This window comes from Panthera uncia (genome assembly GCF_023721935.1).
Source record: "Panthera uncia isolate 11264 chromosome C1 unlocalized genomic scaffold, Puncia_PCG_1.0 HiC_scaffold_3, whole genome shotgun sequence".
Lineage (NCBI taxonomy): Eukaryota > Metazoa > Chordata > Mammalia > Carnivora > Felidae > Panthera > Panthera uncia.
This window is the reverse complement of record NW_026057584.1, coordinates 60,267,723-60,292,524: the sequence shown is the minus strand read 5'-3', so window position 1 is coordinate 60,292,524 and position 24,802 is coordinate 60,267,723. Positions and strand designations below refer to the sequence as shown.

Genomic DNA, 24,802 nt, shown 5'->3' with positions numbered 1-24,802 from the left:
CTTTCCCAGCTCAAATCTCTTCCAGCTCTTAGGTAATCACACCCTTGACTTTAATAGTATTCACTTCCTTGCTGTTGTTTATAGTTTTACCCCCATGAGTAATTCCTTAACAGTATGATTGAATTTTGCCTATTTTTGAACTTTATAGAAGTAGAATCATACAAGTAGGTATTCTTGTTTTGTGTGTCTGACTTCTTTGACTTATTTTATATATATATATATATATATATATATATATATATATATATATAATGTTAACTTTTTTTGAGAGAGAGGGAGAAAGAGAGAACATGTGCACTAGGAGGGGAGGAGCAGAGAGAGGGAGAGAGAGAGAATCCCAGGCAGGCTCCACACTCAGCATGGAGCCCAACTCACTACTGTGAGATCATGACCTGAGCCAAAATCCAGAGATGGATGCTTAACTGACTGAGCCACCCAGGCACCCCAGCTTACTTTATATTTTAAAGATCCATCCATACTACTGTCTTACTATAACTGTAGTTCATTAATTTTGGTTGCTATATAATCTTTCATTTTATGAATTCATCATAATTTATCCATTCTATTGTTGATGGACATTTGAATTATTTCCACTTTTTCCTGTTGCAAACATTCTTGTGTATGTCTTTTGGTGTATCTCTGTATGCATTTCTGTTGTGTGTATACCTAGGCATGAGCCGGTGACTTCATATTGACTATTTTCCAAAGCGGTCATATCAATCAACACTCTCTGCAGTAGAATATGAATGTTTTTGTTGTTCCACATCCTCATTGGTAGTTGCATTGACTTTTAAAATGCTTTCTTTTAGAGGTACCAGCGTGGCTCAGTTGACTAAACATCTGACTTCATCTCAGGTCATGATCTCACAGTTCATGGGTTCAAGCTCCACAGTAGGCTCTGTGCTGACAGCTCAGAGTCTGGAGCCTGCTTCAGATTCTGTGTCTCCCTCTCTGTCTCTGCCCCTCCTCTGCTAGCATTCTCTGTCTCTCAAAAATGAATAAAAATGTTTTAAAAATATAAAAATAAATAAAATGCTTTCTTTTAAGTATTATGAAACATTATAAATGTATAAATAATATAAAATATTATTAAATATTAAAACAACATAGGTAAATTACATTTATTGTTTATTACCCATATGTTCTTGTAATTTAAACATCTGGATTTTATTTGAGGAGTGCATATGTGAGGCAGGGGTGAATAGAAGTATTTCAGAGGTACATAAACTCTTTCTGGTTATTGATGTCCACTTGCTAAATTATGTCTTCCTACTAACCTAACTACTACTCTGAAGACCAGGAAAAAAATAATACCGCTTTAAAAAAGGAGAGAGAGATGCCTGGCTGGCTTAGTCAGTAGAGCATGTGAATCTTGATCTAAGGGTCATGAGTTCAAGCCCCACATTGGGCTTGAGAGCTTATTTAAAACAAAAAAATGGAGAGAACATTTTTGTAACTTTTCATTCGTGGTGATATCGAATCTATATTGAGTGATAACGTCTTGATTGCTATGTGCCAGGCACCATGCTAATAAGTACTTAATACATGTGAACTTACTTAATCCTTATAACAATTTTTCCCATTTTTTAACAAATGAAGAAACTGAGGCACAGAGTGGTCAAGTAACTTGCTGAAAGTTGACAATTGGTTAATCTTAGAGCCAGAACTGAAGTTAGTCCAGTTTCGCTGGCTCTAATTTGTGAACAGTTACTAAGTAGACCTCCTGCCCATATTGGTGAACTTTGGGTAGAGTGACAGTAATCCTCCGGAGCCACCGTATTTCCTCTCAGGTGGCTGAATTGGGGCTTGAGATGTTTACTCTGGTACTAAGGGTTAGGTAAGAGGGGTTGCTTGAACTTCAGAACAGACTTATTTCCTTTCACTTGCTCCAGAAGTTGGAAGAAGCTGAAGCCATATGAGTTCCGGGGCAGGTACCGGTTTTATCGGAGTGAATGAGACTTGGCCTCCTCCTCTCTTCTCTAGTGTTTTCAGGGGGCACTCAGCCTTCATTCCCCTTGGGGCTTGAGAGGAAGATGTTGAGAATGGGAGGTAGGAGGCCATAGAGGAAATTTTTTCAGTTTCCCTAATTGTCCAATAATGTGCAACACATTCTTCTGTAGAAAAGCTACATTGTAAACATCAGAAACCTTCCCAGACTGGCTCAGAAAACCTATAATGTAGCTAAAATAGTAGGTGTTTGCAGCTGAATTGTTTCTAGTTTTTTGTTTTCATTGCAAATGTGTAGGACTTCAGTTATAGGCAAATGGGCTAGCCTGAGAATTTAGCTACATTATTTATGTAGGAAAATAAACAGCTTTCCAAACAGCTAAGACCACATATTTATCTGGGTATAGAAAAACTGCTTCAAGAAAACTGTATAATAAGCACTTTTTATAATAAAGTGAAAACCATGTCTAATAAGATAGGGAATCATTTTCTATGGACACACTGTCACTGGGACCAAATTTTGATTAGCTAAGATAGTTAAAAAAATTCTATCAATACAGGGGCACCTGGGTGTTTCAGTTGGTTGAGCATCCAACTCTTGATTTCAATTCAGGTCATGATCTCACGGTCCATGGGTTCAACCCCCGAGTCAAGCTCCGTGCTGGTAGCGCAGAGCCTACTTGGGATTCTCTCTCTCTCTCTCTCTCCTCCTCCTCCTCCTCCTCCTCCTCCTCCTCCTCCTCCTCCTCCTCTCTTTTTGCCCCTCCCCCATCCGTGCTCGCACATGCTTTCTCTCTCTCAAAATAAATAAACTTTAATAAAAAGTATAGCGATGCAAAAAATTCATCTGCTTTTCATTTGTCATACATGGACTTTTATTTAGCAGCCTACTTAAAACATTGAGACGTATTCATGTAGCTTCCTGAATGACTTGGAGATCTTCAGACTTGCGTGGCAAAAGGAATGATTATTAATAATCTGCTTCAGGCTACAGGCTAGAATAATTCAAAAGGAAATGTGCATTACTAATACAGCAGAGCCCATAAATTCTCAGTGTCAGTTTGCCACTTGTGGCTGAAAATTGCAGTCAGGCTGGTTGGCTAGAGGCAAAAAGATTAGAGTTACATAATATTTATGAGGTCTGAAGTTAGCAGTCACCAAAACCAAATATTGTTAATCTTTCAGATTACTCAGTGAAGTCAGCATCATCTAGTCGTGACAGTGGAGTTGAGAGTAGATTTGGTAATGATGAAACATTAGTTATAAGTATAAATTCTGTCCATGTCGGTCCACTGCTACCCCCCTTTACAGGATATATAGCTTTCTTATTTTGTATATTATGTCCAAAATAAGTACCTGAGGGACCCCACACCATTGGGCAAAAATCTACTTGCTGCCTAAGGTTTTATAAGGCAAAGGTGGGAACAAAACTTCCCTCACTCTGCAGTATTTCTCTAAAATTTCCCATGTTGAACTTCCATGAGGACTTCTTGCCTCTCTGTACATCATCACGATGGCCACGCCCCAAACACTTTTCTGATCCCAGCCAGCATGTTACATCACACTGTGCTCAGAAACAATGAAGTGTCCAGCCCTGTGCTCTCCTTCTGTGCTCGAGTGTACTCTTAGGAGTCTGACTTGCATAGTATGTGAGCGGCTGAAGGTCTGGACCCTTGAATCACTCCCCAGCAGCACATGTGGTTTGTGAAGTGCAAATGAGACACGTGTGGATAACTGGACGGTTCCACCATCAAGAAGCACTAGTCCCAGAGCTGTTCCTGGCTTACAGCCCAGGAGCAAGTGCAGGTCAGTGCTCATTGTAAATGCTTGTTTTTTCACATATACACAGCATCTAGATTTAAAATAACCCTTCCATTTCCCATACTTCTTAGAGTTCTTTAGGAAAGATACATTTTTTTTTTAGTGCTGGATGAGATACTTTTTAAACTTTTTATTGAAAATTTTAAATATAGGGAAAAGCACACAATAAACTTCATGCTCTTACCTGTAGATCAGATATTTTTAATGGGAAAAAACTAGTCATATTTTTTTCTGTCATCTGTATAGCATAATGATTTTCCAAACTTGTAGGTGGAGTAGGAAGTAGTATTCTGAAACTCATGAAGGAAAATGCATCAGGAGAACATTTGCTTTAAGGAAGCAATAGACGATTCCCCGCTTCTTGTCCCTCTCCTACAACCCTAAGACATATTGCTCTTCTCAGGGGGACATCAAACTAAATACAAGAGGATCCTAGTAACTAGAGCTAAACAGAATCCTTGTTCAGAAGGCTGGCAGATTAGCCTTTTTTTTTTAATGTTTATTTTTTTTAGAGAGAGAGTATGAGCGGGGGAGGGAGAGAGAGAATCCCAAGCAGGCTCCGTGCTGTCAGCACAGAGCCCATCGCAGGCCTCGAATTCATGAACTGTGAGATCATGACCTGAGAAGAAATCAAGAGAAGAAATCACTTATCCAGCTGAGCCACCCAGGTGTGCCTGGCAGATTAGTTTTAAATTTATTTTTATTTAAAGTTCCTGGCCTCTTTCACTGTTGTAAGACCAGGGGAAGGTTTGTAATTGTGCTGCTTGCTTGATGCATTCAGGTATTTGCATGCTTGTGGGCACAGTTATAGTTATGGAAGGGCTGAATCGAGATAAGAACCCAGCACTAAAAAGATTTATGGTCACTCCAGCATAACCCAGACATGTAATTCAAAATAAAGCAAGACTAAGCTATAAAATGAGATAAGTAATATGGACAATATATATATAAATAATATAGATACGTAGATTTATTTAAATCTTAAAAAACTCTTCCCCACCCCTTCCCTCCCTGCCATGATTAGGTCATTGCTTTTTGGGGGAAATATTTTATTTTATTTTTTTTTAATTTTTTTTTAACGTTTATTTACTTTTGAGACAGAGAGAGACAGAGCATGAACGGGGAGGGTCAGAGAGAGGGAGACACAGAATCCGAAACAGGCTCCAGGCTCTGAGCTGTCAGCACAGAGCCCAACGCGGGGCTTGAACTCACGGACCGCGAGATCATGACCTGAGCCGAAGTCAGCCACCTAACCGACTGAGCCACCCAGGCGCCCCGGGGGAAATATTTTAAATATCAAACCCTTCCAAAAAAGTCTATCCTTTTTTTTTTTTTTTTGATGTTTTTAGTTTACTGGCACTTTTAGCACTTGTTAGCCTACCAGTCCAGCACTTCATATTTGGGAAGAGGGAGGGTATTTGTGGGGGGAGAGACAGAGTAAGAAATGTGAATGGGCAATAATGGAAATAAAAGTCTAGTTAACCCATCAGCCTAACTCACTTCTTTCCAATGAAATGAGTGTATGAGTCTGTATGTATGACTTTTTTAAATGTTAAGGAACATAAAAATATGACACTGGAGTATGTCAGTTGTTTTAACTTAACTCTTTAAACTTTTTTTAAATGTTTATTCCTGAGAGAGAGAGAGAGAGACAGAGACAGAGACAGAGATAGAGTGTGAGCAGGAGAGGGGCAGAGAGAGAGGGAGACAGAGAATCCGAAGCAGGCTCCAGACTCTGAGCTGACAGCACAGAGCCTGACATGGGGCTCGAACTCACGAACTGCGAGATCATGACCTAAGCTGAAGTTGGTTGCTTAACCAAATGAACCACCCAGGTTTCCCTAAATTTAACTTTTTAAAGAAAAATAAGTTTAAATATTATACAAAAAGAAATTGCTGTCTTATATTTATGCAGAAAGTTTGAAAAAAATCCATTTATAATAGCATTTATAATCCATTTATAATAGCCTAGGAATAAACAAATAATAACAAATATACAGGACTTGTATGAAAAAAAACCATTAGACATCTACTGAGGGATGTTTAAAAAGTCTGTGGTACTTGGGGCGCCTGGGTGGCTCAGTCGGTGGGTGGCCGACTACGGCTGGAACCTGCTTCCGATTCTGTGTCTCCCTCTCTCTGCCCCTTCCTGCTTGCTCTCTCTCTCTCTGTCTCTCTCTCCAAAAAATAATAAACATTAAAAAAAAAAAACCCTATAGTACCTATGAAGACATCTCTCTTTTTTTTTTTTTTTTAACATTTTAACGTTTATTTTTGAAAGAGAGACAGAGACACCGTGAGTGGAGGAGGGGTGGAGAGAAAGGGAGACACAGAATCTGAAACAGGCTCCAGGCTGTGAGCTGTCAGCACAGAGCCCGATGCGGGGCTTGAACCCACGAACCGGGACATCCTGACCTGAGCTGAAGTTGGATGCTCAACCAACTGAGACACCCAGGCACCCCCAGACATCTCTTAAATAAGACAACTAAGTATTTTAAAGAGTCAGATTCTCCCTAGATTAATCCATAAATTCAATGTAAGTCCAATTATGTGGCCAAAAACACTTTAAACAAGGTTGAAATGCAAATGGAAAACAATAATTTGAAACAATAGAGTGCACAAATGTTTCATATTTCTTATTCACAGAGCACTCTTAAAAATCAGTCAAGTAAAAAACAACTCAAGAGGCCTAAATAAGATTTCACAAAGGAACATAGATACATAAAGAGATCCTAATAGTATCTGAGGAAAAACAAGTAAAAGCAAGATATCATTTTTTGTTTATCAGATTGACAAAGATTTTAACAATAATATTGGTGATGATGTAGGGAGATAAGCACCACTGAGAATGTAACTTGCTATTATGCGGAAAGCAGTTTTGCAAATGGCAGAATTTTGCATATTTCTTAACCTATGAATTCTGCTTCTAGGAACTTAAGCTAAAAAGAATAATTGGTCACATGTGCAACTGTATTTGTAAAAAGCATATTATGCAAGACAAAAACAAAAACAAAAAAAGAAACAAAAAGAAATTACCTAAATGCTCATCACTGGTTTAAAAAAGTGCTATGTTACCCATCGATATAAAGGAATACTATGAAACAAATAAAACAACCCAAGAGGCCTAAAAAGAATTGTGTAGCTCTGTATTTGTTGTTAAAGATGGATATCTTCCATATATTGTAGAGAGACATTAATTGCTTTCAAAAAGCAGCTTAACAAAACTACATGTACAAACTGAATATTTATAAAATATGATACATTAATGTGAAATGTAATAGCAATATATTAATGAATACTTTGAGAAATGTTCTAAAGTGTGTTTGCAGCGGTCATCTCAGGAAGCTTTTTACTGTTCGTAACTTTTACTGTTTATGCTGTTTTAATATTATAAAAATAATTAATACCACACACATACCATTTTCATAGTAAGAAAAACAAAACAAAAAATAACAAGAAAAACAAAACATGGGCTTTCCATGGACTATGGCTCATTCTGTGTGGTTTCAGGAGAGGACAGAGCACATCCACTCAAGAGGATGACCTTTGAGAAGTGGGTTCGGAATGAAAAAATTAATGCTGGACACTGTCTTCTTCACAGCTGCTGAAGACCCACTAAGGAGCTTCCATTGGGAAGATTGTATGTCACGTCCATACTTGTTATTAGAAAGCACTTGGTCATATGGAACAAAGTAGGATGATTGTCCAGAATAGTATTCTGGCACACTGAATAGCCACATAGACCAAATCATCCCTCGGTCAGACCCAGTGTAAAGGTCAGTCATGACAATGAAAGGCAAAGGGGCTGTGGAGTTGTTGTTGGTGAGCTCACACCTATTATTTCCATGTTCCTTACCAGGTCCTTTTGACTCAGGGCTGGAACAAAATGATTTGCAGCTATTTCTAAAAACTGGTTCTGCTTTTTCTTTTTCTCCTCTCCACTTCCTAGGCGCCATCAGCAGGTAAAGACAGGATTATTGTCCATAGTGGGGGCAGTGTCCTCATTTGTGTTGTGGTATATTTTTATAGACACCATACACCTGACACTATCCTTAAGCCCAGTCTCATTTGTGGCTGGGCTCCCCAAATTTTATTCTTCTCAAATGAAAAAGTTTTCATAGATTTCTATCTAATGCTTTTTTAAAAAAAAAAATTACAGTTTGGTATCTCAGAAATCTGTCCCTGTGGGTGTTCACTTGGATTCTGAAAATGGAGCTAGGTCTTGAAGTGGTTTCTGAATAAATAATGAAACATGTGTTCAAAGTCTGTAACTCTTCCTTCTGCTTAACCACATCCTAGATAACCCGCCAATGGTAAGTGTCATTTGTGTGAATAGATTCTCTAGTTTTAGTTTTCAAGGCCCTTTTTCTTATTCTAGCTGTCCGAATGATTAATGTGACTAGGAAAATACTGTTGACCCATTTAAATCATGTCAAACAACATCCAGTGCTCATCTACATAATGAAATACACACTGAACATTACATCTTGAGTGTGGGAGCCAGTGAACTACAAAATAATGTTTTACTCATGTAGCTTATAAAATAAAATATAAGACATTATGACTAACTATAGCATTAAATATTAAACTATTCAAATGGTAACTGTCAGCGAAAATCACCTGTAAACTGAAACAGCTAATAGCATTTCTGCTTTTATAGTTAATTAGAGGAAGTGAGGGTGGTTGCATGCAACAGTGTGAGATTAAGAAAAGTCTTTATGTCAAAGCACGTTTTAATATTATTTGACTCTTATGAGATTTGTTGTGTATAGTTGAGTTTTTTCAATTGTTAATCAGTGGTTGTGAAAATAACAGTTTATTGAAAAATTAAAAAATTGTTTGACATTTTTATCATGGTTTCATTAAATTGGTCCCTGAATAATTTTAAAAGCAGCTAATTTATAGTTGAAACTATTTTGATCAATGATCAGATAACAAAGATAAGCTTTGACTGCTTTTACAATATTTAAACTTTGTAAGGACATCATTTGCACAGTGTTTAAATAAATGCAAATTTTAAAGGCACTGAATTTAGGCTATTAGGTTTCCATGGTTACACCTTTCCAAGTTATTTTGTGTACTGTGTAAATAGATCTGTGAGTCACTGATAATTATTTGTTTTTTTGTTTGTTTGGTTAGTAATTCTGTGTGTAGCTGAATTTAATACAGTTCACATGGCTTGCTTTGGTTTATGTATATTTTGGTGTTTGTGATTGACAGTGATTGAGCATTTCTTATGGAGTGCTTGCCTTTTTTGTCATAAATGATGTATGTTGGTGGTGCTTGAAATGTAAATAAGTTCTTCCTGTATCACTGTTTAATAAACAGGAATTTTTATGCAAAGAAGACTTCTTGGTACAATAAACAATAAGGTTTGGTGAGCTCTAGAATATTTCTATTAAATAGTTGCACACTGAAACAAATATATTGAAAATCTTACAAACTTTAAGTGATTGAGTTTACCAAGGACAATGTAACAATTTATGGATAAACACAGTATGGACTGAACACTGTTTAGTAACAGAATAAAAAATAGCATCTGCTGTCACTCTTAAAATTGTTTGTAATAGTGAGCTTTATAGGGAATGTCTTCAATGCCAAGTAGAATCTTTCTAAAACATGATTTCTCCTATCTCACCTTTTGCACAGATATCAAAACTATTCTGACTAATGTGTTTGGAATGATATGATTCTTGAGAAAAGCTGGGGTCTTTTATGCCTCTGAATGGAAAAAGAGATTTTCCTTAGACTTCACCATTAGCCATCAGGATTCTAGAAAGGAAGGCCTCACCAAGAATTCTCAGAAAAATGTCAAAATTAGGCTGTGCATAATTCATCCTAGCGAGTCTGACTCTTCTCTCAATACACTACAGTCATGAGATGCTATCCGGTTTGTAAAGTATTAATACATCTGCAGCCCCCATTGATGGTCAGGATGGTCCTATAATGAAGGCAGGAGAGGCCCTGTGCTCTGGATAGTGTGGTTTTTAAGTAGCAGCTCTGAGACCCAATCTAGGATCTTATGAATACTTTGTGAATGGCCAAAGCACATTTTGAAATTCGGGCTGGTTTCTACCTACTGATTAGTCCATTTTACAGTGCCCTCCTTCCATCATACAACCTATGATCACAATTGCAATTTATCAAGTGCTTACCTTGTGTCCCTTTCCATACCTCATGTCGTACAATTATCAAAGCAGCCCTGTGAAGAAGGTATTACTGTTCCTGTTACCGGATGAGGAAACTAAGGCTTAGAGTGTTTCACTAACTTGTCCAACTGAACCAACTATTGCTCAAAGAAGGAAAACCAATTTAAGCAAGAACTCAAGTAAATATAATGCCACGTGCATTCACAAACAAAATATAAAATTTTTTAAAGTTTATTTACTTATTTTGAGAGAGACAAAGACAGCACGAGTGGGGGAGGGGCAGAGAAAGAGGGAGCTAGAATCCCAAGCAGGCTCCACACTGTCAGCATGGAGCCTGACATGGGGCTTGAACTCACGAAACCGTGAGATCATGACTTGAGCCTAAACCAAGAGTCAGATGCTTAACCAGCTGAGCCAACCATACACCCCTAAAATTTTTTTTAAGTTTATTTATTTTGGGAGAGAGAGACAGAGTGAGAGCAGAAGGACAGAAAGAGAGAATCCCAAACAGGCTCCGCACTGTCAGTGCAGAGCCCAACACAGGGCTTGAACTCACAAAATGTGAGATCATGATTTAAGCCAAAATCGAGTTGGATGCTTAACAACAAAGCTACCCAGGTGTCCCTCAAATGTTTAAGTTCCATAGTATTTACTTCTTTTTACCTCCAAATTGGCTGTGTTTTATTTAGGCATGTTAGGGTTGTTTTTCTTTTTGTAACATTCCACTAAATGTTCAATACACCTCACATTAGACAATAAACATGTTTCAAATATTGTATACATCAGATGTTTTGGTATTGTGGTTATATTGAAGACGTTAGTCTAAAACTGAGATGATGGGGGTACCTGGGTGGCTCAGTCGGTTTGAATGTCCAACTCTTGATTTTGGCTCAGGTCATGATCTCATGAATTTGTGGGTTTGAGCCCTGCGTCAGGCTCCTCACTGTCAGAACAGAGCCCTCTTAGGATTCTCCCTCTCTCCCTCTCTCTCTCTGACCCTCCCCCCTCATGCCCTCTCTCTCTCTCAAAATAAATAAACTTAAAAAAAAAATAAAAATGAGATGAAATAAATAAGTAAAAATGAGATCATGAATTTGTCATTCCACCAAATGTGAATAATCTTGGTCAGCTAAGGTTTTCAAGTAATACTGTTTTCAGATTGAAAAGCAGCCTGCTTAATACAGATAGAATACATGTTTTGTTAGGGGTGATGTGATAGTTTTAATTTTTAATCTTAATCTTCAGTACAAAAATAATGGTCTTATAGTTGAGCATTCGTTAAAATAAAAAAAAAAAAAGACAAGAGTTTGTAAGTAGGCTTCTGTGGGACTCCTTTTAAGCCTGTGCCATTTTAATGCATTGCACTTTTTGCATTCATGCCTAAAGCTGTGGAGTGATTATTCACATGGTTAACTAAGTCTGTACGGTTTAATTGAATATAGAACTATTTGTGGCAGCATAACTACATCAGTCCAAACTTTTTCTTTTAGTAAAGAGGTTACTGTTTATTTTCTCTTCATTTTTTCTTGTGAAAATAACCCCTTGGTGAGTAATCTTGGCTTCTATTGTCTTAAATCTATATAATCTCAACTGCAGAAGGTTAGAAATATATTGTTTTCCTGGACCTTTAGCTTCCTCATTTTGGGTTGTGATTATTGACCTACCTACATATCTATCACTCCTGTTGCCTGGTTACAGAGCAGAAACAAAACTCCCCAAATTGTCAAAATACCATGGTAGAATTTATATTTAAATGTTTTCTTTTTATTTAATGCCTTTCACTTGGAATTGTACAGTGAAACATTCTCAGAAAAATATTATGATGTAAAAAAAAAATTTTTTTTTTTTTTGGTGTTGATACTGCAGTTTTGGTCAAAGCTCTGAGCTATTTTATACCAGTTGTTTGCATAAATAACTTTAAATGGTTCATAAAAAGATAGAAAAATACACCCAAAAATATAACTAGAGCATGTTGCATATAGAATTCAGTTGACACTATTGTAAGATGAGGACTAAAATTATACTCTTTTCAAATGCTTTAATACAATTGAAAAATTTTCATGGTAAAGTTGTGCCTTTGATCACAAACTGTAAGTCCCAACGTCTTCTATTAAAGCGTATTGTTATCCAAATAAGTAATATTTTGAGTAGTGTTTTATATGACAGTAGTATTTATAAAGTATTTTTTTAATTAAAGAAGGACTTTCTTACTATATCATTTTTTTAAAACTCATGATATTTTTATATGAACTTTCTCTAAAGTTGAATTCCATGTGTGATTTCTGTGAAATTGCTCTTTCTGATTCTTATTTATGTGCTTTAATATAGAATTTTTCTATGTTCCTCTTCTGTAACCAAATTGTGTGGTAACAGGAATGCTTCTTTTGAGAAATTTTGGAAGGTTGAAGTTTGCCAGATGTTCTGCACTAACCTACCTAGAAGAGTTACATTCTCTGGGTATCAGGAGTGTGTGAATTTCTTTCCTCTTCCTTTGATGAAATGAACATTTGCTTTTGGTTCGTTTTGGTGTTGTACTTCTACTCTCATCAGAGTTTGCCTTTTATTCTGTATTTAAATGATATCACGGCATCCAGAAAATCTGGCAAAGAAAATGATATTTTGATGACATTTTCCACAGGGCTCAACTAGAATGAATTATTACATTTTAACCACAGCCCTAATAAACAGCTCCTTTATTTCCCCTGGAAAGACACAATATTTCTTTGTCCAAGAAGTTGCCTGAGTATATGTATTGTTGAAGTGCTAAAAAGCTGCTTTTCTCTAAACTTTAGCTGAGAGACAATGGGATTTTCTAAGCATATACTATTGCAGTGTGACTCAATATTGTATGATTCTAAAAATGAATTTAGATTTAAATTTTGAAGTAAACATTTTTTACCATAAATGGAGAAAATTCACACAACAGCCCTATTTCCTTCTATACATTAGTCATTTCCACGTAACTTCCACTTATCCACCAAATGATCTTTCAGTTTTAGATTTTGAGTTCTTACTCTAATCTTTGACTCCCCTCCCCCACCTGTGGTTGGGCCAGCCCAAAGGAATTATTTTCTAGGCCCACAAACATAAGTCTACTCTATTAACTAGGTTTTGTTTATTGATAATGTGTTTACAGACTAGGTTGGGGGTGTGTTTGTCTCCCAAGAAGAGGGGAATGCTTTTCGTTTCAGTCACATATTCCTGAGTGTTGGTGGTATATACCTTAATGAATAATCACATATCATCCAGTTGGCTTTTGTAAAGAAGAAAATGCAGTGTTTTCCCAAACCCATTTCTGAGCTTGTCATTGTCGTTATACTCTATCATTTGCTATTGCTGAATTTTTTAAAAGGAGGAGGGAGGTAGCATGGAGCCAACTTCCTGATGGAGCCTTGGGGAAGGTCATGTTTTGCCGTGACCTGGGCATCATTCTTGAATGTTGTTATTATTGGAGGAGGGTGCCCTCAGGCCACCGCCCTTCCTTTCCCCAGAAATGCTCTCTCACTGTGGCTGACTTTCTAGCTCATCTTCTCTAGAATCAGGACTCCTGGGCTTTGGCTTATGGCTTGAGGGTGAGTTCTGACATCCATAGGCTAGTACCTGTGAAGGCTACTATTTCTCCTTCCTTTGCTTACTTTTATTGGTAGTAGTGGCCCAGTTCTGTTTTCATCTGACATGATGCAGCCTCCTAACAATCGCAAATTTAGAGCTTTAAAGCAACCAGGACAAATGTTTATGTGTCAGCATAAAGTGATTTGTGATTTTTTTTTTCACTTAAAATAGTTTACACATTTCTTTTTAATTCATGTGAAATCTGTTACTGCGTTAGTAGTCTTAGCTATAACATACTTCAAGGACACACTATTGGATGTTAAGTAGAATCTTTATTTCAGACAAGTATCTATGCCAGTATATTTTAGACTTGACTTTGTGCTTTATTTTGAACATTAAAGTAAATAATCTGTTTTCCAACACCTGCATAATTGGGCCTGCATCCTCTTTAGAAATGTTGTTTAATAAACACTGTTGCTTTATCATCCAGAGGCTATTGCCAAATGCCATTAATTAGGCAAAAGAAAAGGAAAAAACAAGGTTTTTTTTTTTTTTTTTTTACAGTTTTGTAAAACAGATCCACACTTCTTATAGTGGCATCTTAGCTTGAAATCCAGGAAGCAGTGGTGTATGGTGTCCATATCCATGATTTCCTGAATTGGAGAAAAAGTGTGGAAAGCATCTGGGGAAAAGGAGGCTCTTTACCAGCTTGTTTCCTGTAAGCTCAATTGGAAGACCTTGTCTGTGCAAATAGATTTCAAAATAGAGCCTGCCCTTTGACTGTCTCCATAATTACATGGCTCACTCTGTATTTTATTTGGCAGCCAGAACAGTTAACCCCTGGAAGGAAGGGGCTGATGGCATGGCCAGCTTGGCTCCCCAGACGTGTCCATGGGAATGAATAAACCACTGTTTGGGGAAGCCCATAGCAAAAAACACAGCAGAACAGTCTTCAACTGAATTGAAACTTTTAAAAAACAAGTTTAATAGTGTTTATTATGATTGGTTTAGAAACTTACTTTGTCCTTATTGTGTAAACTGTAGAGAGGTATTAATTGTTTAAAAAAAATTGGGAGTTGGGGGAGTTCCTGTCGCTTTGATGTAATCAACATCTGTCAACAGAATGAATTTGCTTTTGTTTAGTTTCAAGGGCCCTTGTCCTTTAGCTTTGCCCAATCAGTATCTGCTTCAGCCTGGGGCATTCCCCTAGCTGATTTTTTTTTTTCTTCAACAAATGCACAGGTTATTTCTTGTGAAATGTGAGCTTCTTGTCTGCTTTATAGTCTCCTTGAAATGGGAAGGAACCTTCAATATTTCTCATTTACTTTTGAAACATGTACATCTTAGTACTAGATTATGAAAATCAATGCGAGTTATATCAAGTGATGCAGACTATTTAATTTTCCTTTCACAACATCTGTGCAAGTTATCAAACCTATCAAGCAGACAGTCAGTGCTTTAGGTCAAGAAATATAAGGCATGGATGCATTTGCAGTGTTCCCTTTTGGACTTAAAGCACACAGTGCTATAAAAGCCTGTGCTCCTACTCTAGGTAATTGGTTGGAGTTCATGAAGTGTGATCTTTCTGTGACTCTAAATCAGCACCTCGAAAATGTATTTCTGTGGTACAGTCCCTTTCGAGCCTACTGTAGGAAGCAATATTTCTAAACAGTTAAAAAATATCTCAGTTTGCTGTCACAATGTAAGTTACTTTTTTTTTTGTAAGTCATTGTATTATTTCAGCAAATCATTTGGTTAAAAATTAAAATTATCAATGATTGTAAGAGCCATATTTGAAAATGAATTAGCAAAACATTGTTTTCTCTCTTAGTAATCATAAATCATTTAAATCTGGCAGGCATTCCCCCCTTCATCCAAAATAATTGCCTCCATTTGTAAAATCAATTAGATGTTGATATGCTATAAATAATAGTTTTGTTACTAGACTTTGGCATTTGATCATTATGAAAAAATATATTCAGTAAGACATTTTACAGAGTGTCTTTTAAATTACATATTATCTCTGGTTGACATTGTTAACTAATGTAAAGTAGTACAGGCTACTTTATTGTGTTGTTTTCTAGCCAGATACTTAATACCTCTGAAATGTAACATGACAGAGGATTGATGGCTGGCTGCAGGGTGAAAGTGCTTCCCTGGAAGCATACAATGAAAAATATAGGTGTTGGTAGCCCCCACTTGAGTACAAATAAATATACTTTGTTCAGTTTTACAGCTGCTTAAAATAATAAGCATTTTAAATGTCTTTTTGAAAGTTCATTCAGGCCTCTTCCCTAAAAATACTTGTTGGCCAGAAGAAAACTCACATTTTCAAGGATAAAATCGGCTTAATTAAGGGTCATTAGTAGAGGTGCACAGAAAAACCCAGGGCTCAGTGGGTGAAATGGAAGCATTTCATTATGTGGTATAGAATGCATGAGCAGATAACAATTAAAATGGACCCTGAGTAAGAGGCCAGTAAATACAGGGCATGTTGCATGCAGCAACATTAGTTATTTAAAATGAATTCCTGCCTCCATCATACTCGAATTCTGTAATCCCACCTTTCAGACTTCATCTGTAAAGGGAAATAAAATGGAGTTTTTAGAAATTGATGCTATTACCAAATATGAAAATATTTAAAACCATAACTTAGATTTCCATTGCAAGTACAAATTTAAAACGGGAAGAATGTGCTGCACTACCCAGAGGACATATACCAATTTCAAAAGACACTCCGGCTGCACAGTGTGCTCCTCCATGGAGTGACAGAAGCAGTTGCCTGTAATTTTCGACATTCAGCTGAAACTAGACGCTGATAGAATTTTTGTGACACTGAAAATAATTCTTACTATTACCTTTGATAACAGTAAATATTCTGGTATTTATAACAAATAACGTATAGATGTACTGCCTAAGGGAACCCTATATAGAGTTTCTGTTACATAATCAACAGTAACAACACTCACTATGATCATTCTTTTAAGATCAAATTAGTCCAAAGCGGCTCCTTGCTGATCTGGGGCTCTCCTCTCCTGAGGTTTCTGATGATTTTCAATTTGTGTCTCCTTAACCCAGATTGGTCAGCTTGTCCCTTGCAATAATTAGTACACACCTGAACCTTGTTTCCTGAAAATAGCTTTAACGAAAGGGGGTGTGCTATGTGTCCTAGGTAAATGGTGGTGCCCCAGAGGCAGAGAGGCCAGTCCTGTGACTGATGGAAACCTGGCTGGTGTCCCTGCCTCTGATGATGGATGTTGTGCATCAAATTAGCCCTAACATTGACGGTAGCAAGTTGGAAAGTTAGATGCAGTTGTGATAAGGTATCAGCAGTGCTCTTATTTGTTTCTTTGTTTACTTGAGATATAATTAACATAATGTTTGTATTGTACTAATTTCCAGTGTACAAAGCAATGCTTTTATTTTATTTTTAAAAAAATTTTTTTAATGTTTATTTATTTTTGAGACAGAGAGAGACAGAGCATGAACGGGGGAGGGTCAGAGAGAGGGAGACACAGAATCTGAAACAGGCTCCAGGCTCTGAGCTGTCAGCACAGAGCCCGACGCGGGGCTCAAACTCACGGACCGTGAGATCATGACCTGTGCTGAAGTCGGCCGCTTAACCGACTGAGCCACCCAGGCGCCCCCAAAGCAGTGCTTTTATAAAGAAGGGAAATACAAAGGAAACTCAGCAAACCTTTTCTAGAATAGTATGTAGCAGTAACTATAGTTTGGTTATCCTTCGACCCTGAATATAATTGGTACTGGAGATTTTAATTTTACTCACTCTGCATTTAGAAAATTTGTTAACTACTATTTATTAGTTATAATATGATAAACAAAATAGAGGATTTTGCCCCACCTCTTTTTTTGCCACATTAATTGGAGGACCATTATCTTCTAAAGGCATGTATTTCTTAAGCCCATTTCTTCATTTCACCTGTGAAAACAGATTTTTTTTTCTAGTTTGTAATGAATAGTTAGTGAAATAAACACGGTATGGTACCTTATTATCCTGTTACCTTGTGACAGCATTTATAGGGTGTCTTTTATCAGATTGAAAGAAAAGATTTTGCTTCAAATAAAAAAGTATCATATGAAAGTGGAATTTCTGAGTAGAGTGCAGAACCGTAATTGTCAACAGATTGGATATGTTCAGGCTGTGTTCCCAGTGTTTAAGTCATGTGTGGGTGTGCCTGCATCTTTTCGGCAGTGAGCCTATCATTTGGCAGGACAGGTACATTGGCAACACTGTTCATTCTAAAAGTTAATGTCTCAAAAGCCTCAGCCAGATATCCAAGTAGAGGCCTGGTGACTTCGTGCCTCAAGTTTAAGTACATAAAAAAGATTCCCCCTGTAATGACTGTGTACTTGAACTTGATAATGCTGATAAAGATGATCTCTCTATCATGTAATCAGCTGCATTGAAAAAAATCTTCATACGTCCTAAAATTGATCGGCGTCTACATCATCCCATTGCCTGGGTTGTAGCATGACAATCAGATGCTGCTGAATGAAGGCACAAATGTCAGAGCTAAAGGAGACCTCAAAGATCATAAAGTACAACTCCCTCATTTTCTTAAGCCTTTCTGTATCAGTGGGCAACGTCTGAAGTGCTCCGCATAGAGCTTGGCACCAGGAAGCTCTCAACCAATGTTCACTATTATTGTTACTACTTGAGGTCACATAGTTAGGTTTTGGCGGGACCAGGAGCAGAACCATAGTTCCAAGGTGCCATCCGCTGCTCACCCTGGCCCATTTTTCATCATGCATATCACCATCTTATGTAATCTAATGTATTTGTTGGTTTGCTTGTTGTCTGTGTTCCGCCACAGAATATAAGCTCCATGAGAGCGGGGACTTTGTCACCTGGTTCAGTCTGTATCCAGAGCATGGCATATAGGAGGAGCTCAGTAAGTAGTTGTTGAATAAAATAATAAATAAATTTAGAGGCCTGCAGGTAAACATGTTGCAGATTTGAGAAGGGAAAGGAAAAAAAACTAACGCTTATGGAACACCTGCTTTTTAAGATGATTTACATACATATGTTAGCTCATGCTCACAACAGCCTAGTGTAGAGGAAAGCACTGTTCTTCCCATGTAATGGTGAAGAATGTGGGGCGCAGAAGTTCTGGTAACTCAGATCTGTCTGACTTCAAAGCTCATGCTATTTTCACTACTACAATGCCTCCCAATTAGGTCAGATCTAAGAATTTTCATGAAAAGTACCTTCATTCTAAATGTTGGATGGTCCCATGTTTATTTTTTCATAATTTTTCAAAAAAACTTTCCTTTAAATCTAATCCCTGAGGAAAAAAAGAAAAGCATGCTATCTACTAGAGCCCCTGCACACTATAGAAAGGCATCTAGGAATGGCAGACACAGTCCTTGGTTTGGTAGCAGGGGATGTGGAGCCTTAGGCCCCCCATTGACCACTAGAGGTGTGAGTCTTAGTTCCTCATCTGTAAAATGGTGCCATCAACAGCCGCCTGCCTACCAGACAGAATGGGTAAGGAAAAGATCGTGTATGTAGAGCACCTAGCACTGAACTTCATTAAAGAAAGTGGCCATTAAATGTTAACCACATTATTATTGTTACTAATTCCGTTAGTGTTACCAGAACAGCAATCATAACGCATACTTTCCTCCAAAGGGAAATACTTACAACCTTGTGTCTTGTCTGTGATCCTGTCTAGGGATGCAGTTAGGGAGCCTGGAGTCATCGGTTGATTCCACCTAAGTCTTTGCTTTAGCTGGGATCCAGATTTTCTGTTCCATATCCTTAGACTGCCAGCCAACTTCTGTCAGCCACCTCACCGAAGCCTGTGTTTGGTCAACGAAGGGAGCAGGGCTTGAGAGAGTGGATGGATTAGGTCAACCCAAAACCACTTTTGGAAAAATAACCTAATGGTAGTACCTTTTAATAGTTTTGTAATGCCTTTACGTTTTCTGGATGTTTTTCATGTGTATGAGAAAAATAATATATTTTGGGGAGGCAACTTGATCTGCTTTCTCACAGCTTTGGGACTTACTACATGTCCCTGGGGAAGTTACTTACCTTTGGGTGCCTCAGTATCTTCAACTGTGAAATGGAGCAATAACAGTTCACAACGCATAGCGTTCTCATTAAGATTCAGGAGCTAACATATGTAAAGTGCCTAGCACAGTAATTGACACATAGTAAGTGCTCAGTATTAGAAGCTATAATGGAGCACATATTTTCTTTCTCATTTTACTTTTTAAGCGTTCTTGAGGAAATACCATTTATTAGAATGCAAAGTGTTTTCACATACTTTTTCACATATTCTAATTAATTCCCACCTGAGACTCAAAAGAAGAAACTTGATCAGGGCCATACAGCTACCGAGTGATAGAGCCTAAATGAAAGTCCAGCTTCTGCTTTCCAACCATCTGCTTTTCCTAGGAAAATGCCCTGCCCCCATATACCAGTTGACAGTCCTAGAGCTGGTGGTGGTGTCTTCTGGGAAATATACAAGCTTCAGGGAATATGTACCTGCCTCTATTTAAAAGAACTTTTGATATTTAAAAGAAGTGGTATTGCTGCATTTTGTCTAGTATTTGGAATTGTTTAAAATAACACCAAAACGATTCTAGAAGTTTGATTCAACACAATTACATTCAACTTTATGGAAGAATGTAATTGAGTGAAACTTAGGACACTGAATCACTGACCACTGGGGTTTGTTTGTGTCCGTGCCTTTTTCCAGTTCACTTGGAGATCTTGACTTTGGAGGCCAGTACTCACCAGCAGTTCACGTTTCTATTATGTTTCACAGCTGAAATGTTACTCTAGGCCAGTAATTCTCATACTTTAATGGGCAGGAGAATCACCCTGAGGGCTCATGAAGGCACAGATTGCTGGCCTCATGCCAAAGTTTGAGTCAGTAAATTGAGAAGGGGTCCAATATTTTGCATTTTTTCCCATGTGGCGTTGATATGCTGGTCTAGGTACCACATTTTGAGAAGCAGTGCTCTGGACCAGAAGTTGATGAACTTCTGTAAATGACCAGATAGTAATTATTTTGGGCTTTGTGGGTCATACAGTCTCTGTCACAAGTACTCAACTCTGCCACTGTGGCTCAAAGCAGCCATAGATAATTATAAGCTGTGTTCCAATAAACCTTTATTTATGGGCATTGAAATCTGAATTTCATATGATTTCACATATTAAAAAATATTATTTTTCTTATCTCTTTTTAACCATTTAGAAACATAAAAAAATCATTTTTAGGTTATGGGCTGTACAAAAACAGGCAGCAGGCCAGATTTGGCCTTCGGGCTATCGTTTGCTGATCCCTGATGTGCAATTGTGATATGTTGGGGAATTTTCAAACTATTGTTTTAATTATAAAAGTAATGCAAGTGGATGGTTTAAAAAGTGGATGGTGAGAAGTATAGAAGAAGATAAAATGAATCAGGAAGTCTTCCTCCCCACCCCCAGCCCCGATCACATGCCCCGCAAATAACCACTGTTGATGAGTATCAATTTTCAGAAATTTTATAGGCATATACAAACTTATATAAATGTATAAATTATTTTTACATCAATGGGCTTTTTATACATATTGTTCAGCATGTGTTTTTTTCCTGACAATGGATGGTGGCTTCTTTACATATCAACACATAAAAATGATTTAGCTTCTTCTCCAATAGCTTCATAGTTTTCTGTTGCGTAGATATACCATAAAGATTTCCCCAGTCCCCCATTGAGGGGAATTTGTGTTATTTCCCTTTTTTTCTACTACAAAGTGAGGGTCCATCTTCGTATATCCATTATTGCATAATACCTGCAAGGTAAGGTCCTAGGAGATGAACTGCTGAGTCAAAGGATATGTGCATTTAAAATTTTGATAGATGTTTCTAAATTCCTGTTGTGGGTACTTTCGGATCCTGTGTTCATTTTGTTTCAGGGTTACACCCTACATTTCTGCTATTTAGTCTTTATCTGACTTGAGCATTCATCATAGTGAATTTTGGTATAATGCCTCCCTGCACGTGAACTTAACACAGAGTAGTAATCCTATCAAGGGCAAAAAGTGCAGCTGGCAATTTGTCCATGATTCTTGAAAGGAAAACAGCTTTAAAGAATATAAAGCCACCCAAACAGTGCCCTGAATCTAGGGTCATCCGCACATTTGCTGCATAAGGTACCACAACAGAAATTGCTCTTTTTGCAGACCTGGTACTTAGCAGATGCTTCTATATGTTTGTTTCCCGTTAGAGTGGAGTTTTCCATTGTCAAACATTTATGTAAACATAGTATTAGCTAATAAATATGCTGTGCTATTATTGTACTAGAACTCAGAATACCACTGCTTTCCTTTCTATTTGGGGCTTTTCCTTTTTTGAGCCAGTGAAGGATTAGGATAATGATTTAATAGACAACAAAGCAGCATCTTAACATGTAGCACTGTGTTAGGTTTTTTAACTTAAAATATGCCTATTTCTGCTCATAGGTTATCATAGAATTCTGTCTTCACCACTCAATCATATCTACTTACACAAGCAGTCAAGCAGTCAACAAAGAAGAAATTTCTTTTTCCGGAGACAAAGAGATATTTCACACAGTATAGTTTTGCCGGCCGCAGCTTCTCCAGCCCACCCAGTGCCTGAGGTACTGTATTGCCTATGATCTGCTGCTTTTTCCAGCCAAGATAAAGGTTAACTGCAGAAGCGATCAAATGTGTTTGCGCCTTTCATTTCTGAGCCTTTTGAATCCTAATTTTTAAAGTTGGTTTATGATTTAAAATTGTGATTTGAGAAGTTGTAACATCTGCAGTTCTATCACGTTAATTTTTTTTAACTAAACCTCTCATCTTACAGCTGCTTAGATTATTCAGAATTAGTTTCTACCATGAAATTTTCTATATTAAATTTCTAACATGAAGGTAAAATTACGTGTCTATAGTTTCTTAACTTTTTTAGAGAAATAAAAAAATTGGCTGTCAAATTGGGATCATTCAAGAGAGATTACTTGAAACCCATACACTAGGTGTTTTTTCCTAAAGCCTGCTCTTATACTTTCCATAGGATTAGTGCTGCTGTTTTTGAATCCTCTTTTAGAATAATTAAATAAAACCTCTTGCCTCAGAGCATTCTTGATTTTTTTTTTCAGAGATTACAATTCTGTGGAAAGAATCTATTTTCAAAATGCAGTATAAAGGAGGTGTGTGGGTCATGTAGGAAGAATGAGAACAGCTGAAAGAAGTATAGATTTCTCACAAAAATCACCTGCCTTCCCCCTTTTATGCGTTTTTTTTTAGCAGTAAACCCACATTAAGTATATCATACTCCCTGAAAGTGAGTGGCCCTTTTTTGTGGAAAGGGGCCAGTGAGACAGGCTACCAGAGCCCAGAAGTATATTCCTGGTATTTCCTTAGTGGGAAAGAAAAGGAAATGTCCAGAGAGATGAATGTATTGTTTTAGAAGTGTCAGTGACAATCCAGTAGCCCTTCTGCCTGTAATTGTAACCTGGCCACATCACAAAGCAGAGTGGAGACGAGAGCACAGTCTGCGGGGGAGACCGGGCAAGCTTTGGGCCCTGGTGGCAAAGCTGTAGGAGCAGGTGCTCATCCAGAGCTCAGCTGTGGTGCTTCGAGCAGTGGCATTACCTGTGTCAGGAAGGCCCCTCTGAACACAGGAATCAGTGACAGTCCTAAGCCCTGTGTGATACGCTTCACGAAGAGCAGACCCCTAACCTCAGCCCTTCCACAGTTGCTGTGATGTCAATTGAAATAGCATTATCTCCCTCAGCTTCCTGTTCCCAACTGCCGTGTACCCTTCCTGGGTACTGTTCAACAATGCTTATGTGGCACTTTCCATAAATAGATTGTAAAGAGCTGAGCAAAACCTTGGGACTGAAAGAAGCTCTGTGTGTAAAATTGTATTTATTTTCTGAATGCTGCCCACAGGTTTAAGTAAGCAGTGGAGAATGTTCTGCAAGGGTGATCAGAGTTGAATGTTTTGAGTTTTGGGGGGGTTTCTTTGTTTGTTTTTGACAAGTGATGGAAATGTTCTAGGTATTCTTTATGCACTTAAAAAAAAAGAAAGAAAGAAAAAGAAAAGAAAGCTGTTTGGTTTTGTTCTCTAGTCCCTTCTTAGTTTGGGTACAGTTGCGAAGTGTAAGAAAAGTGTCTACGTAATAGGCTTCAGAAGACTTGACAGTCAGCCTTTTACATACGTTCATTCGGAGAGGGTGTTGTGAGCTATCCTTTGCATAAATTTTATCTTTGTGTTACGAAGATGAAAGTGCTCTTAATTAGCCATTGGGCAATTTGGAAGCTTGGTGCTATTTTTTTCATCAATGGCAATAATGCTTCTTACGGGCTTGGGAGGAGGAAGAAAAGAAAACCACTGTTTGTTTTGACCAGAAGTCTACTTCAGACCAGTTTGACTCAAAGCACAGTAAGGTTAACAGACCATCCAGAAGCAGCACTAACAGGCAACGTTAAGTTCAAAAGGGCAGGGGAAGGAACTGGGGGCAGCCTGGAGGGTCTGTTGTGCTGGCTTCGGAGGTCGGTGCTCCGGCAGGAAGGGCAGAGCTCCATGAAGCAGGAGGCTGTGTCCGAAAAAATGATCCCATTGTCGTGTGCTGGGTTCTGATCTTCATTTTCAATCCTTTTTCCTCAAGCACATAAAGAAGCCAGACTATGTGACGACAGGCATTGTACCCGACTGGGGAGACAGCATAGAAGTTAAGAATGAAGATCAGATTCAAGGGCTTCATCAGGCTTGTCAGCTGGCCCGTCATGTCCTCCTCCTGGCTGGGAAGAGTTTAAAGGTGGCGTCTCACCAAGCCTCAGAAGGGCTTACAGAAGGGGCAACAAACCTTCCTCTTTGCCTTCTTTCCATTTAACTCTTCTTTTGTATACATCTAATTTGTTAAAAACCAAGTAAAGCCTGGGATGGGGGAAAGGGATTTTATTATTTTATGTGTTTTTTTAAGAGGTAACTTAAAATCCAAATTCAGTTTTAAGTATCAGGATTCCAGAGATACTTTGGGCCCAGCCAGCCTGTCCAACTTGATCCAGGGCAGACAGTTCTGACTTCTGCCTCCTTATTCCTGCCTGTAGTTTCTGCTTTTATTCCCCACATTATTTCTGTGTGCCTGAAGAGATTTGTTCTGCCTCATCCTTTGTTTCCTGTTTTCTTGCATTAGCTCTGCAAAGAAAGATTAGAGCAGATAACACAAAGCTATAGGTAATATAAAAATGTAACTATGGACAACTATCTTACTACAAGATTTAGTTCTTCCAGAATAATCTGAAACACCCTGCTTTATAGGAATCCTTAAATATATATATATATATATA

The 24,802-nt window shown here is 37.8% G+C and overlaps 1 protein-coding gene across 1 annotated transcript in view; it reads left to right on the top strand.

Moving 5' to 3' along the window:
- METAP1D (methionyl aminopeptidase type 1D, mitochondrial) overlaps positions 1 to 24,802 on the top strand; it is an 88,564-nt gene that overhangs the window by 48,476 nt on the left and 15,286 nt on the right. Inside the window, exons 2-3 of the mRNA XM_049615533.1 lie at positions 21,947 to 22,104; positions 24,121 to 24,270. Coding sequence (XP_049471490.1) covers positions 21,947 to 22,104; positions 24,121 to 24,270 — 308 coding nt within the window. The remainder of the gene's footprint in view (positions 1 to 21,946; positions 22,105 to 24,120; positions 24,271 to 24,802) is intronic.